Source organism: Apus apus, chromosome 1, assembly GCF_020740795.1.
Source record: "Apus apus isolate bApuApu2 chromosome 1, bApuApu2.pri.cur, whole genome shotgun sequence".
Lineage (NCBI taxonomy): Eukaryota > Metazoa > Chordata > Aves > Apodiformes > Apodidae > Apus > Apus apus.
In genome coordinates, this window is record NC_067282.1 from 125106289 (window position 1) to 125122179 (window position 15891).

Genomic DNA, 15891 nt, shown 5'->3' on the forward strand with positions numbered 1-15891 from the left:
ATTTAAAATAGCTCTCTATCTTAGGAAAGGTTTATGGTTAACTGATACCTTATTTGCACTTTCTACCAGTGCCTGTTAATGCCCACGTCTGGATCTTCAGATTTTCCACTGTGTACTTTTGTCTGAATAAAACCTTGGACTAGAGATAAGGTGATTTCAAAAAATGTATTTCTAGCAGCTCACACTTCCATTCCACCAGTCTGGGCTCGAGGCTGTGTCAAGACCATGAAATACATACTCTTTCTCGCCTTTGTTGGTGTGGCTGGTGAGTATATTTTTTTACTTTTTACTTATGTCATTTATGAGGAAGATAATTTTCTGAGCAAATTTGCAAAGTAGTCTGTTGTGGGAAAGTGAAGTCCAGTTTCAACCTGTAGAAGTTTTAAGGGCGAGCACTGCAGCTTCTTTTGGCTGCTGTCTGTTTGTTTCGCTTAATGTGGCTCTTGACCGAGGAAGAATGAAACGCGTCCGTAGCTTCAAAAAACACTGTCTCCCTCTGAGGACTATGACGGTGCAAGATAACACCTCTGAAGGATAACTCAGAGTAGTTACCTCAGAAAGGTAACTCAGGAAGTCCTAAAGATACCGTCAATTTTTTGAGTAAGGGTGTGTGCTCCACGGAAATACCACTGCAGACTTGCTTTTTACTTGCGCTCAGTTCACTGTTGACTGCTGCTGCAGACAGGATTCTGAGACAGACCCACCTTTGGTCCAATCCAACAAGAACGTTTGAATGTTCTTCTGTTCACTCTGGGACTAGCAGCCAGTGCTTTAGATGCAGATAAGTGAGACACCAATCTAAGTCTGATCATCTTGTTTTAAGGAGTAGCAAATTAACGTCCATTAGACTTGCCCAGCGCTGCTACCATGAGTTTATACAGAAGAACAGCCTACAAGTGAGAGGCTTCAGTCAGTCACTGGGGAACAAGATGCCTTATGCCAGATGTTGACATATGCCACTTCTTATCTCCCAGTTGCCTTCCCCATCAACACTGATGATGATGACGACAAGATCGTGGGAGGCTACACCTGTGCAGCGAACTCTGTCCCCTACCAGGTCTCCCTGAATGCTGGCTATCACTTCTGTGGAGGTTCCCTCATCAACAGTCAGTGGGTCGTGTCGGCTGCTCACTGCTACAAGTCGTGAGTGGACTTATTCTTCTGTAATCTATTTCTTTCTTCTAGTTCACTTCTAGCAGGAATTCTGAGGGGAGAGGTTCACCTGTGCAAGCGACTCCATTCTAACAGAAGGCAACCAAGGAATGGGTGACTCGTTCAGGAAGCCGGGCTGGGACATCATAAGGGGTTTTCTACTTCTGCAAATGTTTATGTGAATGCAGAGCACTTTCTGAAACGACAACGTGATGATCTAGCAATGAGTTGCAGGCTGTCCTTCCTTATAGATCGCCTTAATCTTGCTACAACTTAGTCACTAGAGGACAAGAAGAGGAACGAGGTCAGGGTGATAGCAGTCTGCCTCTTTCCAGAATATTTCTATAAGGCACTGTTGTATATGTAACTTGTTCCAGCTCAACAAAAGAGACCTGGAGAAATTCACCGTTTGTGCTGGCAGCGGGTAAGATCTCAGTGTGGATCCTAGGACTTAGTGCAGGACAAGAAAGATGACCTGCATGAAAAGAGCTACTACCATAGCAATGTTGAAGCAAGTGCATACGGTGACATGGAGGTTTGTCGCAGCCTGACAGTAGCAGTAAATTATATGCCATTCCTTCTCTTTTCCAGTCGCATCCAAGTGCAGCTTGGGAAGCATAACCTGGCAAGGAAAGAACCAACAGAGCAGTTGATTAGTTCAGCCAAAGTCATCCGCCACTCTGGCTACCGCCCTTCAACACTGGACAATGACATTATGCTCATCAAGCTTGACAAACCAGCCCAGATCAACCGCGCCGTCCAAACCGTTCCTCTGCCTACCAGCTGTGTGGCCACAGGCACCACATGCCTGATCTCTGGCTGGGGCAACACACTCAGCAATGGCAGTGAGTACTCATGAGGGCCCAGGGGGCACTCACAATTGACTCCCGACAGTACAGGGAAGTGCTGTGGGACAGGCCTTTTTCAGTGATTAGTCTGTGTAGGACAGTAACTGTTTAACTGCTCTAAAGGCCAGCTTTGATAAGGTCCTTCCTCTTCTTCTGTGCTATGAGCATGGACTCACTGAAGCCATCCAGGTGTTGTTGACCAGCATGTTCACACTGCCATAAATATTGTGGCAGCGCCAAGCACTGCCAAGTTAACTAATGTCAATAGAGTGGTTAGTTTGCTGAGAACAAGATCACGATCTGGGATTGTGGATCTAAAAATACTACAAGAAGCTGCATTCTTCTACGCTAATGGCCAGAGGTGTGGATGGTGACTGGTGTGCAGTCCTCTGATGACAGCTACAACTACACCAGAGGAAAGGATGGTTTTCCTGAGGCCCAGGTTTCCTCCAGCATGGGTGCTACAGGAGTAGCTCTGACCTCCACACTTGCCCGTGGATTATTCTCTAGGTATCAAAAAAATTAACATGGCTGCAGTCTAGAAGGGGGACCCATGGGTAGGGTCTGTTCGGTTTAAACAGTGAGAATCCCTGCTGTCATTCCTGTTCAGAGGAAAAATTAAAACAAGATGTTCAGGGATTACTTTTTTGCTAAGAAAGATCTTCTCTGGGCTCTGAAGTTATCTCAGAGATGTCATCAACCATGTCTTTCTGTTTTCTTATAGACAACTATCCAGACACCTTGCAGTGCCTGAAGGCTCCTGTACTCTCCTCCAGCAAATGCAGCAGTGCCTACCCTGGACAAATTACCAACAACATGATGTGTGTAGGATTCCTGGAGGGAGGGAAAGACTCCTGCCAGGTAAAATACCTACCTCTTCTTTCCCATATATTTCTCCCCTGCCTTTTGCTAGTAGGAGAGGCCACCGTATTAGAGAACCTGCTATACTCACTGCGCTGGCATGTCTGAACGTTGTCTTTTTGAACAACAGCAGAGACTTAGGCTGGAAGTTGCTTATTGAGCGAGGCTTTTTTCCCCCCACTCAGTTACTCATTGTCCTCTTTTCTTTCAGACCCCTAATACCTCTTGCCCTAATTCTCCACAAGCAGACTCTGCCACCTCCTGCACCTTGGGCTATTTAAAATGGAGAAGCACTGCACCAGTGTCAATAGTAACGGTGGGGACTGTAGAGCTTAGGATACAAATGTTAGTTTTGGGCACATTGAAAATGGAATAGCCAGTATGCCAAGGTCCAGGCAGTCTGGAAAACAAACACACCTGACAATTGCTCAGCACTTTACATCTGCCTAGCTCCATGGAAATATTTGGCAGAAAAATATTTGAGACACATGTATCCTAAGCATCTGCCAAGGCCTGCACCTGTCAAAAATAGGCAACTTAAGTCATCCTTAGCTGTGGTGCCCTTGGAGCGAGTAAGGTACAGTAACATCAGGCATAGTGTGGTAATCAGAAATTACCTGTGTAGAAAGAGCTCCACAGCACGCACTCGAGTGTCAGAGGTCTCTGGGATCCCTGGCTTATCACTCACGCTGATTCCATTTGCTGAAAACCTGTCTCCTTCATGTGCACAGGGGGATTCCGGCGGCCCAGTGGTCTGCAACGGGCAGCTCCAGGGCATCGTCTCCTGGGGTATTGGGTGTGCGCAGAAGGGCTATCCTGGCGTTTATACTAAGGTCTGCAATTACGTCTCCTGGATCAGAACAACTATGTCTGCCAACTGAGACACTCTGGTTCTATGTGACCTGCTTTTTTGCCTCATCATTTTCTTCTCTTTTGAGACTGGACATAAAAAAATTATCAAAAAATAAAGACTCTTAGGCACCCTTTCTTTGTGAGATGTTTCTTTGGGTCCTTCCATAGGCTGTGATGTGGAGGACAGAAGCAGGCAGTGTCACTCTGGGAAAAAATATTTCTTCTTTGTAGTGCCTCTCAACTAGCAGGGTCTCGGAACGTTTTCCAGGCTCATCTTCAGGACAGACAAGGAGGCTGAGAGCAGTAGCGTGGAAACAGTCCCAGTCCGCAGTCACTATCCCCATAATGTGTCATGGTCTTCAATAGGTAAAGAAGAAATTCCACTCTGCAGAGTATAGGTCATCCTTGATTCTCAGATTGTTGGAATATCCTCACAGGATCTGCTCTCTTACTTGGCTGGAACATCACTAATGCCTGCAGCACCACCAGTGGCTGGCTGGGATGAGTGAAAATAACACTCAGGCGCAGCAGTGGGTGGTATGAACCCTGCAGTTGCCTGGTATGTGTGTGCATGCAATCACAGGAACATGATGAGGCTGGATGGAAGCCTGAGTTTGAGGCAGAGAGGATGCTGTTGGGTTTTCCTTTCTTCATTCCACATTGGCTGAGATCTCCAGAAAAAGAGGTATTATGCAAAGGAGACAAAGATACGTGGCATGGTTTTTGCTTCTCCCACAAGATACGTCCCACATCTGACACTCCATTCCCAACTCCCTGAAACTTCAGGTGCCCTGACACCTGCAGTGTGGGATTGTCTTTGCTTGGCCCAGTGCTGTTCGTGCCATTGCCCTCGGCACAGAGCAGGCTGCTGACATGATGATCCTGGTGTACATTGTAACTTGACAGAGAGGAGCTCCACCAATGGGCCTTTCTTCTCCAAAGAGAGATCTGAAGGGAGAAAAAAACATGTTTTGAAGAGCAGTTCGCTCTCTCTGGGCACGAAGGAGAGGGTAATGTGAAGTGATGAGGAAAGCACAAAGCTCCATTGTTAGAGGGGCTGTGAAAGTGCAGCTAAGAGAATACTCTAGTTATGAATGGCTTTCAGTCCCAGCACCTTCCTTTCTGGAGCAGTTGCTGAATGTTCTCAGTCTGGGATTAGATGTCTGTGTAGAAAGAAGTGAAAGGAGGGTTTATGTTTCCTGACTAGGAAAGCTCAGCACTCCACTGTTCATGGGGCCGTGAAAGCTCTGCTAAGGGAACTTGGAAACCAGCAATAGGATTCAGTCCCAGCTCACTCTGCATGGGAGCAGACACAACCCAGTGGGGAGCAGTGGTGGGGCTGAGGTGGCCCTGGGCCCTGCACGGCTGCAGGCAAACTGCTCCATGCCTGTGATGCACATACTGCGCTCCACTGACTTACTTCTGTGGGTGAGCATGTGTGTGTGTTTGCATAAATGGGAGACAAGTGTTAGCACAGGAGCATGATGGGGCTGCGTGGCCTCTGAGCATGTGCATAGCACAGGGATGCACAAAAGAGGCACCAGATGAAGGGAAGAGAAAGAGAGTTCAGGAATGTATGTTTGTGTCTGTGCCCGTCAGCTCTCTCCTCTCTAGATACCAGCACACTCACAGACTGACCAGCGTGCAAGCTGCATTGTGGAATCTTCTCTGTGTATCCCAGTGCTCCATGTCATGTTGCCCAGGTGTTACAATCCGATAATCAGATCCATGGAGATTCTTTGCGATCCCACCAGGGCAAAACAAAGATAAAACAGTATTGGGTGCACAGACAGGCTTTTATTTAGGTACAGATCAGCCAGTAGGAGTTATAACACTATATTTGTCATAAGTTTATAATAGGTGTGATAACTAACCCTAAACTACGAAAGTGAAAGTTCAGGAAATGGAATAAAGAGTTAAAGGGAAGTCAACACCCAGAGCTCCAGCTGCATCCTGTTGGTCTTGTAGTCAAAGGTGGGAGTGGTGGAGGTCCAGTCCTAGGAGGTGTCTTGAGAGTGGCACTCTTTTATACAGTTAATTCCTGGAATAGGCCACGGCTGTCACCCAATCACTGTTCCACATGTTTAGCAAAATCAATTATCACCTTGTGCATTCCTTTGGTCCAATTATCCCTATCTTTTTCTGCCAGGTTGGTGATATACACGAAACACTCTTTGAGACTCTTAATTAATTCAAGCCCTGGTTATCACCGGGTGTCCTTGCTCAGTGTTAGCTGTGGCACCAATTGTGTGCCTCCTTGTCCACAGTCTCAGCACATCCAAAACCAAACTCCCCTGTTTGCAGTTGCCTGGGGCAATTGCCACATTCTTGACACATCGTGTGGGCTTGCTGAGTAAAACGGTTCAGTGAGTTGCTGAGACATCTCTTTAGTCCAGCAACAAACCCTGCTTAACTCTTAGATGTCTCAAGACAAACACCAGATGCCCTGAGTGTCTGAATACGCTGTTTATCTCTTAGATTGTTAGAGACAAGCACCACATATCCCAAATGTCACCTCAGGTGTCAGAAAGACTGCTGACCTGTCATCTTGGTGTCTGCTGTAGCATGACAGAGAGGAGTTCTGTAGCTGTTCTCTTTCTCCAGAGGAAGATCTCAAGGAGAGAAAAGGCTACCTTTTGTCTCTGCACTGAGACTGGCTTTTGGGAGACTGCACCATGGAGCAATTTCTGAGAACGGTATTCGCTGTGGGATATCATGCTACAAACTTCCCTTCTCCATGACAGAGAAGAGCTGATGCTCTACTTTTTTCGTAGCATTCTGCAAAGGAGTAGCAGGACAAGGATGGCCAGAAAGAGAGAAAATCTTGTCTCTTCTCTACATGGGGCACTATCCAATCCATGGGGTTCACCAATCTAAGGCTGTGGGAAATTGTTGCAGGCAGGAAATGAGGGTTGCAGTTTGTGTACACTGATGCACTGTCTGTGTTTCAGGGACATGACAGAGCCTCTGCACGTTTGTGTTGTGCTGTGGACCCACCAAGGCATGGCAGTGGAAGGCTAGCAAGTGATCAGGCTGCTCAAGGCTGTCATGTGCTTTGCAGTGAAGATGTTCCCCTGTGTCCTTTTAGCAAAAGGGTGCGGCTTCTCCAGCTTGCAATCCTTCTGTTGCAGGTCCAACTGGTTCCCATTGCATTCATTTCCACAAACTGCCTACAGGAGATTCAGGAATGACCCCAGATTCGTCAAAAGAAAAGGGAAAGAAGAACAAAGGCTGTGGGCTAAACTGAGCAGAAAACAGGGAGAAACCCCACACCCTCCCCCAGTACTCCAGGTATAGTGAGAGGAGGCTGAGCTAAATATGCCCATGGGAAGGGTCTCCAATTCCTACAGGGCTCCCTGGGGTGTGCAGGAGGCAGGGAAGTCCATTGGAAACCTTGCAGAGCACACGGTATTTGAGGAGTAAGTGCTCTCAAACAGGCCATGCTTGCTCTGTTGTGTCCTGTGCTTGAGAAGCCCATATGTTAGCATGATAAACTTCAGTGTGGGAACCTGCTGGAGTGTCCCAGGCTGGTCTGTGTATTCTGGCACTGGTGTATTCTGTGACAAAGATAGCGCTCTACCCTGTCAGGAAACCTTCTGCTAGCCACTCAGCTTGGTAACATAATCTGTAATGTATAGAATATGTTTGGGAAAGGTGAACTGTATGTGAATCGAGGGATGGAAGGCAGTGGTCCTGACACAGACACCACTGTACATGTGGTGCTGTGGTGCACACATCCCTTGGCCACAGGATAACCTCAGCCAAGTAACGGAGGAGCATGTGGGCAGCTCCCACTGGCTGCTACCAGCTACTGCGCCACCTGCCTGGCCTTCTTCTAAAAGTGCACCAAGAGCTTCTCACGGGAAGATCCTTTTTGTTTGGCAGTGAGGATGATCACCACGTTTGACTGGAGTTAAATGAGACAAAGTCTATGGAGTGCAGATTGAAGAGAGACAGAAAGACCCCACCTTCTGGTTGGGGAGCGAAAGGGAGGAAGAGAAGGGAAGAAGGCTTGACAGAAGTGAATATAAGGTAAATGAGTTAAACAAAAAGGGAAGCAGAGGAAGCAATGAGTGGAGAGGGATCGTCCTGCCATGCGCAGCACCGAGGAGGAGGAAAGCAGGTCCCTTTTGTGCAGAGGGAGGTTTGTGTTCAGCCACTGTGTTTCACTCTCAGCACAGTAATACATGCCAGAGTCGTTGAGAAAGGCATACTGTATTGTGAGGGTCATCGCATCTCCTTGTATCTTCGTGGCCTTGAAATGGCTTTGGAAATCCTTCTCAATATTTGCATCGGCACCTTCGAATGCATAAGCCACTAGGATCAGCCTGGAGTCCTTCCCCAGGGGCAGCCTGTACCAGTACATAACTGTGCTGGAGGATTTCTTCTTGGAACAGATCAGATTGACATCTTGGCCTTGTCGTACCACTCTGTCTGGGGTCTGTTCCAGAGCCAATGCTGGAAAAGAAAAGGAGGCATGTTGAGGAGGAGGAAAAAAGGAGAAACATGAAGTAGGTTGATAGAGATGAGGATGAGAAGGAAGACAACAGGCAGGAAAGCAGTGGAAGGGATGGGACAACACTTCAAATCTGCAGGTGAGTTTCCAGTCTCTCTCTGATAGATGAGGAACATTCCTGGGCAGTTTGTGTCCAAAAAAGGAACCATTCCAGGCCTGTGTACAGAAGATAAAAATAGACATTGCAGAAGATTCAAGGATTCCTGCCCACCTCGTTCAATGGCCATCCTCAGCACAGGAGGCTTGGGGAACGCAGTACTGCAAGCAACAGGGTATGCAGCTGGGACAGCAGCAGTAGAATTGGTGGAAGTGCTTGGGAGCCAGTTGGATTCACTTACCCATACAGGCCAGCATGACCAGAAAGAAACAGCAGGGAACCATGGGGAAAAAGCCTCTGTCCTTTTTGGGACCCGCCTTTTGTAGCTGCCCAGAGGTATGTGAAGAGGAAGCACTGAGTGAGCATGAGACATACTAGGGCTGGGCAGGACATGAAATGTGAGAAAGGATTGGCTGTGGAGGAGCACTGGGCAATGATGTACACAATCACAGGAAAGTATAAACCCTACCGAGATGTGGGGGGAGGGTTGAGAAGGGACAAGGGAGTTGCATGGACAGAACTATGTTGAGGTTGCATGGGAGTCTGTGTCCAAAGAAGAGTCACAGAGTTGTCAGGGCTGTAAAAGACCTCTGAAGATCATCTAGTCAAACCCCCTTACCAGAGCAGGATCACCTAGAGTACATCATGCCGGAACACATCCAGACGGGTTTTGAATAACTCCAGAGAAGGAGACTCCACAACCTCTCTGGGCAGCCTTTTCCATTTGTCTGTTACTCTCGCAGTAAAGTTTTTCCTTATGTTTAACTTGAACCTCCTATGCTCTAGCTTCTGCCCATTGCCCCTTGTCCTGTCATCCTTTAGATATTTATAAGCATTTATGAGATCCCCCCCTCAGTCTCCTCTTCTCTAGGCTGAGCAGATCCAGGCTCCCTCATAGGACAGATGCTCCATTCCCCTAATCATCTTGGTGGCCCCACACTGGACTCTTTCCAGCAGTCCCTTATCCTTTGCGAACTGAGGAGCTCAGAACTGGATGCAGTACTCCAAATTTTACCTCACCGGGGCAGAATAGAGGAATGCTGAGAGGTTCTTTTACTCTTCTGAAATACTTAAGAGTCAGAATAATGAGGTTTGAAGAGCACACATGTCCGATGAATTTTTTTCTCTCTCTCTGCCAGCCGTGGCTGGTTCTTTTGCTGCACTGTGAGCACAGCACTTAACATTAGTGAGAAGCAGGACCATGTAAACCACCACAACAGCCCCAGGCATTCTGCCTGCTGAGGGTTCTCCTGGGCTTTGCAGTGAAGCTCTTCCCTCAGCCCTTTCTCTGAAGACCAAAACTGTGCCTGCAAGTTTCAGACACTCTCTTGCAGTAAACTGTGTATCCCACTGCAGTTTCTTTCTTTTACTGTCTGCAGCAGAGTCAGGAATGTTCTGAATGTCACAAAAGAAAGAGAAGGATAGGAGTCTCAGCTGCCCCACACCATCCTTACCTAAAACATCTTTCATCCTGGGGCTAGGAGGGGCAGGAAACAAAGCAGGTAAGTACCCCCCCTTCCTGGCTGCTTCCTGCAGTCCTCTCCTTCACAGAGCAACTGCAGCAACAAGAGATGCTCAGGATCCCAAGCCTTTGCCCACTCCAACCAAGCTGGTCACACACATCTTTGACTATTGGAAGTGCTCCAGGATGGTGCTGTGACAGGGATGGAAGGTATATGAGGGGAGTGTGTGTGTGTTTGTGTGTGCACGCGTGTGTGTGTGCAGGGCTCTCTCCAGCCTGTGAAGAGCCTAGGGACTGTCAATGCAGTGGGATGGAAAGGAAGAAAGAACTGAGTGTGGGCCAAAGCAGGAGGCATGAGGGAGAACAGGTGCTGAGAATTTGGGCCAGGGTGGCCTGTCCCTCCACCTTTCCTCATGACCAGCAGTAGCCCAAGTTCCTCCAAAGACAGATTATCCCTGGGATCTGGGGCCTAGATGTGGAGCCCTGGGTGTCTCAGCCTGGTGCTGCCTCTAGGGGAAGAGCTTCTGGCAGCACACTTCGGCAAATTCAAGGAGTACTCAAGGACTGAGACCACCTATGTCATTGCCCCCTCTGCTCTGGAAATGAGCCTGCCAAGGGGGTTTCCTTTTCTGGCAGGACTGAGCTTGTCCTCCAGAGGAATGTGCGGGATGCCACTGGTATGCAGCTGGATTTTGAAAGCAACTAGGATTTTGAAAGCAACTGTACAGCACAATTTCATTTGCTCCTGCTCCACCAGTGACACCTCTCTACTGCTCTGCGCACAGGCTCAAGAGATTCAGGCCACTGACATCCTTCACAGTGTCCTCAGGTGTTTCTGCTCAGGACATCCACACAGCCTCTTCTGAATGGGGCAAACTCAGCATGGAGTAGTTGGATAACCCAGTGGGCACCCAGGGATTAGCAGCTGGTAGAGTGGCAAAGGTGAAAGGAACCCAGGAAACAAATGGCAGAGGCCTTCACCATGCCAAGCCTTGCTGGTAGCACCTTTCCCTCCTCATAGGAACTTTCAGACCCTGTGCCTGGAGCTCTGCCTGGTGACAGGGAGAAATAAAGAAGTGGAAGTGCTTCTGAGGAAGAGCTCTGTGAAAGGTATGAGGAAAACTGTACATAGGTGGTAAATAGGAGACACTGGATAAACAGGTGGAGACTGTGGTGTTGCACAGTTCACTTGTGTGCTAGACAGCATCTCCCTCTCTCCACACCTACAGCATGAGCTGGAGCATCTCTGACCATGTCTATGTTTCACACTCTGTGAAGCATTTCTCAGCTTCTGTCCTTGGTGGACTGTGAAAATATACTTGAACATCCCTTTCCCCTGGGGACTTCCAATCTCTTGCTATTCAGCAGCACTGAAGGTAAAGAAGAGTAGGCAAGTCCGGGCAGTCCTCTTGTCTTGTGGCAAACAGCAGGAAATGCAGTAGGTGGGCCAGACCAGATGCTAGGAAAGAGTGGAGAACCCAGCAATCCCTTCTGAAACTTCTCTGGGACTTTCTCATCCTGGTCCCTGTCCTGGTCACCAGGACCATCCTGGGATGTCTCCTGCTGTGGGCAGGGACAACTCCACATTTAGATCCTGTTGCCGCCCTCACACCTTTAAGCCATAGAGCCCATTACCTGCCAATACAGGGCAGATGAGGCATTTGGCTCCAGGTGATTTCTGGGTTGTCTCCTGCCTGGAGGTTTCTCATCTTGATAAGCCCATGTCCTAGATAGCTAGAGATGTGGTTTGCAAATTTGTGACTCCCACAAGTTTCCCAAAAAAAACAAATGTAGAAATTGCATATCAGAATTATGGCAAGATTCATGTCTCCAGATTCCAATGGATATGATTAACAAAATAACAGCTATGGCACCACCAACTAATGAAAAGGACACTCAAACCTTTTTAGGGACTGTTGGTTTCTGGAGAATGAATATTCATGATTACAGCCACTTTGTGAAACCTCTCTGTGAGGTCACCTGAAAGAAGAGCGACTTTAAATGGGATCCTGACCAACAGAAAACTTTTGAGCACATTAAAAAGGAGACTATGCAGGCAGTGGCCCTTGAACCAGTTTGAACAGGGCCAGAAATCAAAAATGTGCTCAATCCCAGGGCCAACCCTCGGGATTCTTGAGCTGGAACTACAGAGGTTCTGAGGCCAGCTACACAACAACTGAAAAGGAGATACTTGCAGCATATGAAGGAGTTAGAGCTGCTTCAGAAGTGATCAGCACTGAAGCGCAGCTCCTCCTGGCGCCCTGATTACCAGTGCTGTGCTGAGCTTCGTGTTCAACAGTAGTGTTTCTCCTATCCACTGATGCAACATGGAGTAAACGGACTGCTTTAATTAGCCAGCAAGCTGGAATAGGAAGCCCTAATGGTCCAGGAATAGTGGAAGCAATTACAGACTGGCCAGAAGGTGCACACTTTGGAATGCCACCACAAGAATTCATGAGACAGGATGAAGAAGCTCCATCATATGATCACCAACCAGAGACTGAGAAACAATTTGCTCTTTTTACTGATGGCTCCTGTTGTCTTGTAGGGAACTGCTGAAAGTGGAAAGCTGCCATGTGGGGTCCTACATGATTAGTTGCACAAGCAGCTGAAGGAGAAGATTAATTGAGTCAAAATGAATTTACCTCAATTTGAGGTAAAAGCCATCCAGCTGACTTTGGACATTGCCGAACGAGAAGGGTGGCCAAGACTCTATCTCTACGCTGACTCGTGGATGGCATCAAATGCCTTGTGGGGTTGGCTAAAGCAGTGGCAGCAGAACAACTGGCAGCGAAAAGGTAAACCTGTTTGGGTTGCTGAGCCTTGGAAAGACATAGCAGCTCGCATAGAGAAACTGGTGGTAAAAGTGCATCATGTAGATGCACACATGCCTCTGAGTTGAGTCACTGAGGAACACTGGCACAACCAACAAGCAGATGAGGCTGCTCAAGTGTTCAAAATAGACTTAGACTGGGAACACAAGGGTGAGCTCTTTCTGGCTCGATGGGCCCAGGACACTTCAGGTCATCAGGGCAGAGGTTCAACATACAGATGTGCTCATGACTGAGGGGTGGACATAACCATGGACGCTATTGTGCAGGTGATCCACAGCTGTGAGACATGCGCTGCAATTAAGCAGGCAAAACAGTTGAAGCCTTTGTGATATGAGGGGAGGTGGTCAAAGTACAGCTATTGGGGAGGCTTGTCAAATTCACTACATCACACTGCCTCAGACCTGCCAGGGTAAGCACTATGTACTCACAATGGTGGAAACAAGTACAGGATGGTTGGAAACATATCCTGTGCCTTATGCCACAGCCAGGAATACTATCCTGGGCCTTGAGAAGCAAATCTTGTGGAGACGTGGTACTCCAGAAAGAAATGAGTCAGACAATAGGACACATTTTAAAAAGAGTCTTGTGACTGACTGAGCCAAAGAACATGGTATTGAATGGATCTACCATATCCTGTAACATGCACAAGCCTTAGGGAAGACTGAAAGGTACAACAGTCTATTAAAAGCTACTCTGAAGGCAGCGGGTGGCGGAACTTTTAAAAACTGGGACAAAAAGTTATCTCAAGCCGCCTGCTTGGTTAACACCAGGAGATCCATCAGTTAGGCTGATCCTGCTCAGTCAGACCTTCAACATGCAGTAGATGGGGATAAAGTCCATGTGGTATGTGAAAGGAATGTGTTGAGGAAAAATGTTGGCATTTTTCCTGCTTCTGGTAAAGGCAAACCTGTTCAGGCAGTTGCTTTTGCTCACAGCTCAGGAGATGCCATGGGAGTTGCTGGGGGTGGGGTGAGGTAATAGGGTTTTGCACATTCCTGAACACACTTGTATATAATTGTACGTATTTTCTTTTATCATTAGTATTTAATTAAAGCTGTCTAGTTTAGTTTTCAAATGAGAAAGTCCCTCTCCTTCTTATATCTCTCCTTTTCCTACCTGGGTGGTAAGGGGAGGAGATTGAGAGCAATTTTGTAACTTGTTCAATTGCCAATCCTGAGTCAAACCAGGACAGCTATATACATCTAACACTAGAGATGAGGGAGGAACATTTTACACACATACATGGAAGGAGCTATGCTCCAAAAAGGCATGTGACCAGATTTTTGCTAGGAAAGCACAGAACTTGATTGTTCATGGAGCTGTGAAAGCTCTGCTAAGAGAACATTTAAAACCAGCACCAGCATCCTTTTCCAGCTCCTTCTGTATGTATGGAAACAATCACAGCACATTTTCATTTTTGGAGCATAGCTCTGTCTACAAGACATAAAAAGAAAGCATTATGTTAAGTGGCTAGGAAAATAGAGATCTCCAGTGGTAGTGGGGCTGTGAAAGTTCTGCTAAGAGGATCAACTGCTTTCAGTTTCATCTCCTTCTTTGTGATGGCAGTGATGTAGCATTTTTCTTATAGAACAATGCTCTGTTTGGAAGGCAGCTTAAAGGAGCATTATTATGTTAGATGGTTAAGAAAGCAGTGAGCTGCAGCACTAGTGAGGCTCTGAAAGTGCTGTTAGGTGAACATTTAAGGCAACAACATCATTCGTTCACAGCATGTTCAGTATTCCTGTGTCCTAGCACCTGCTGGAAGTTTTCATATAGTGAGAATGGCTCTCGCCAGAAGGTGAAAAATGTAGAACACTGTACACTGGCTAGGAAAGCACAGAGCTCCAATATTAGTGGGGCTTTTAGAGTACTGCTAAGGAAACATTAAAACAAGCAACAGTGTTCTATCCTGGCTCCATCTGTATGGGAGCAATCACAACTCCATTGCCCCACTAGCTAATTCTGCTGAATTCTTGTCATACAGCTGGCACACAGTCTTATGTGTTTAAACCTAGCCTAGATGTCTTAAGTGTTGCATGCAACCATTTCTGTATCTGCAAGAATGTTTCTAATTATTAATTAAAAATATTTTATCTATGCAGTTTGGTCACTTCTGTAGCAGCAACTACTTGGGGGCATCTCTGACAAAATACCATACTACTAGTGCCTGTCAATTGACTTTCACAGGTCAGGAACTGCCTGGGGAAATCTCCAGGACTGTCTTAAATTCCCACTTCGAGAGTTTGTGTTATGGGTTGCGTTATGTTTTGAGAGGGCCAGGCTAATTTTATGGTACTAATACAAAGACCTAGAGAATGGATCTTAGGACCCTGAAGGAACTAGGGAAGCAGAACAGAAAGGCATCAGTATTCCCTCCCATTTCCACTGCCATACTCTATAAAATCCAGGAGGACTAGAAGGGCAGCCCTCCTGTGTCTTCTTTCTTGATGCTTGTCTGCAGTCAGAGGTCTTGGAGAGAGGCTCCTGTTTTGTTGTCAACTCACCACATGCTCTGCAGGATCCAAATTAATCTGGTAGTGGAAAGAGACATGGACTCATCTGTGATGGTGCAGACCTCCCTGTTCACTGAGCCACACTGCAATATAACATTAGCCAACATTGTTCTTGCTTTAGTTACAATTGCAGTGAATCTGACATTGTTCTCATTTCAACAACAAGTGCAATAGGCTAATACAATCCAGCACTTTCTGATTTTGCCTACTGGAGCAGTGAGCCTGGATAATTGGGTACCTTTTCGTCCTAGTGCAAATACAGGGATTTGGGGTGATTAGGCACTCCCTAACAGTACTTGAATCTCTGCTTGCAGAACGTACCTGAGAACCCTCTTGCTCAAACACAAGCCCACTCTGAAAGTTGCCAAAGATTACCTAACCCAAATACTGGCTCTCATGCAAAGTACTGACCAAAGTCAATTATCTTGGACCCAGTAAATATTGGTCTTAAGGTGGAAACCCCTCGGAGCTCTCCAGGATCACACTGAGCTGCGACCCACATCATGTGTCTCACAAAGGTAACTAGTTCATCTGACTGAAAGACTAAGTAGCTGGCCACTTCTCTTAGGCATGGGGAAAAATGAAATTGTATTGGGCTGATATAATTTGACTCCAATGAGTAACCAGTGGGGGAAGAATGCACCTTCTTTCATGATATTAGGTATCAATATTTAACACCTTAACAGGTTAGCACCTCTATCTGTGTGCATGTGTGTGAGTGTTTACACACAATTTAGTTTAGAAACACCCGACCCA

General features: G+C 47.0%; 1 protein-coding gene and 1 gene segment (V, D, J or C); one reads left to right on the forward strand and one right to left on the reverse strand.

Moving 5' to 3' along the window:
* The first annotated feature begins 225 nt into the window (after positions 1-225).
* On the forward strand, positions 226-3769 carry LOC127396072 (trypsin I-P1-like). The gene is made up of 5 exons (XM_051643669.1): positions 226-265; positions 975-1143; positions 1744-1997; positions 2725-2861; positions 3593-3769. Exons 1-5 carry the CDS (start codon positions 226-228, stop codon positions 3740-3742), a joined length of 750 nt encoding a protein of 249 aa, XP_051499629.1. The 3' UTR covers positions 3743-3769.
* A 2961-nt stretch (positions 3770-6730) lies between these two features.
* Positions 6731-8636, reverse strand: LOC127383544 (T cell receptor beta variable 24-1-like). The segment is given in 3 exon segments: positions 6731-6883; positions 7807-8171; positions 8568-8636. Coding segments are annotated over 3 exon segments (561 nt in total).
* Positions 8637-15891: the final 7255 nt, after the last annotated feature.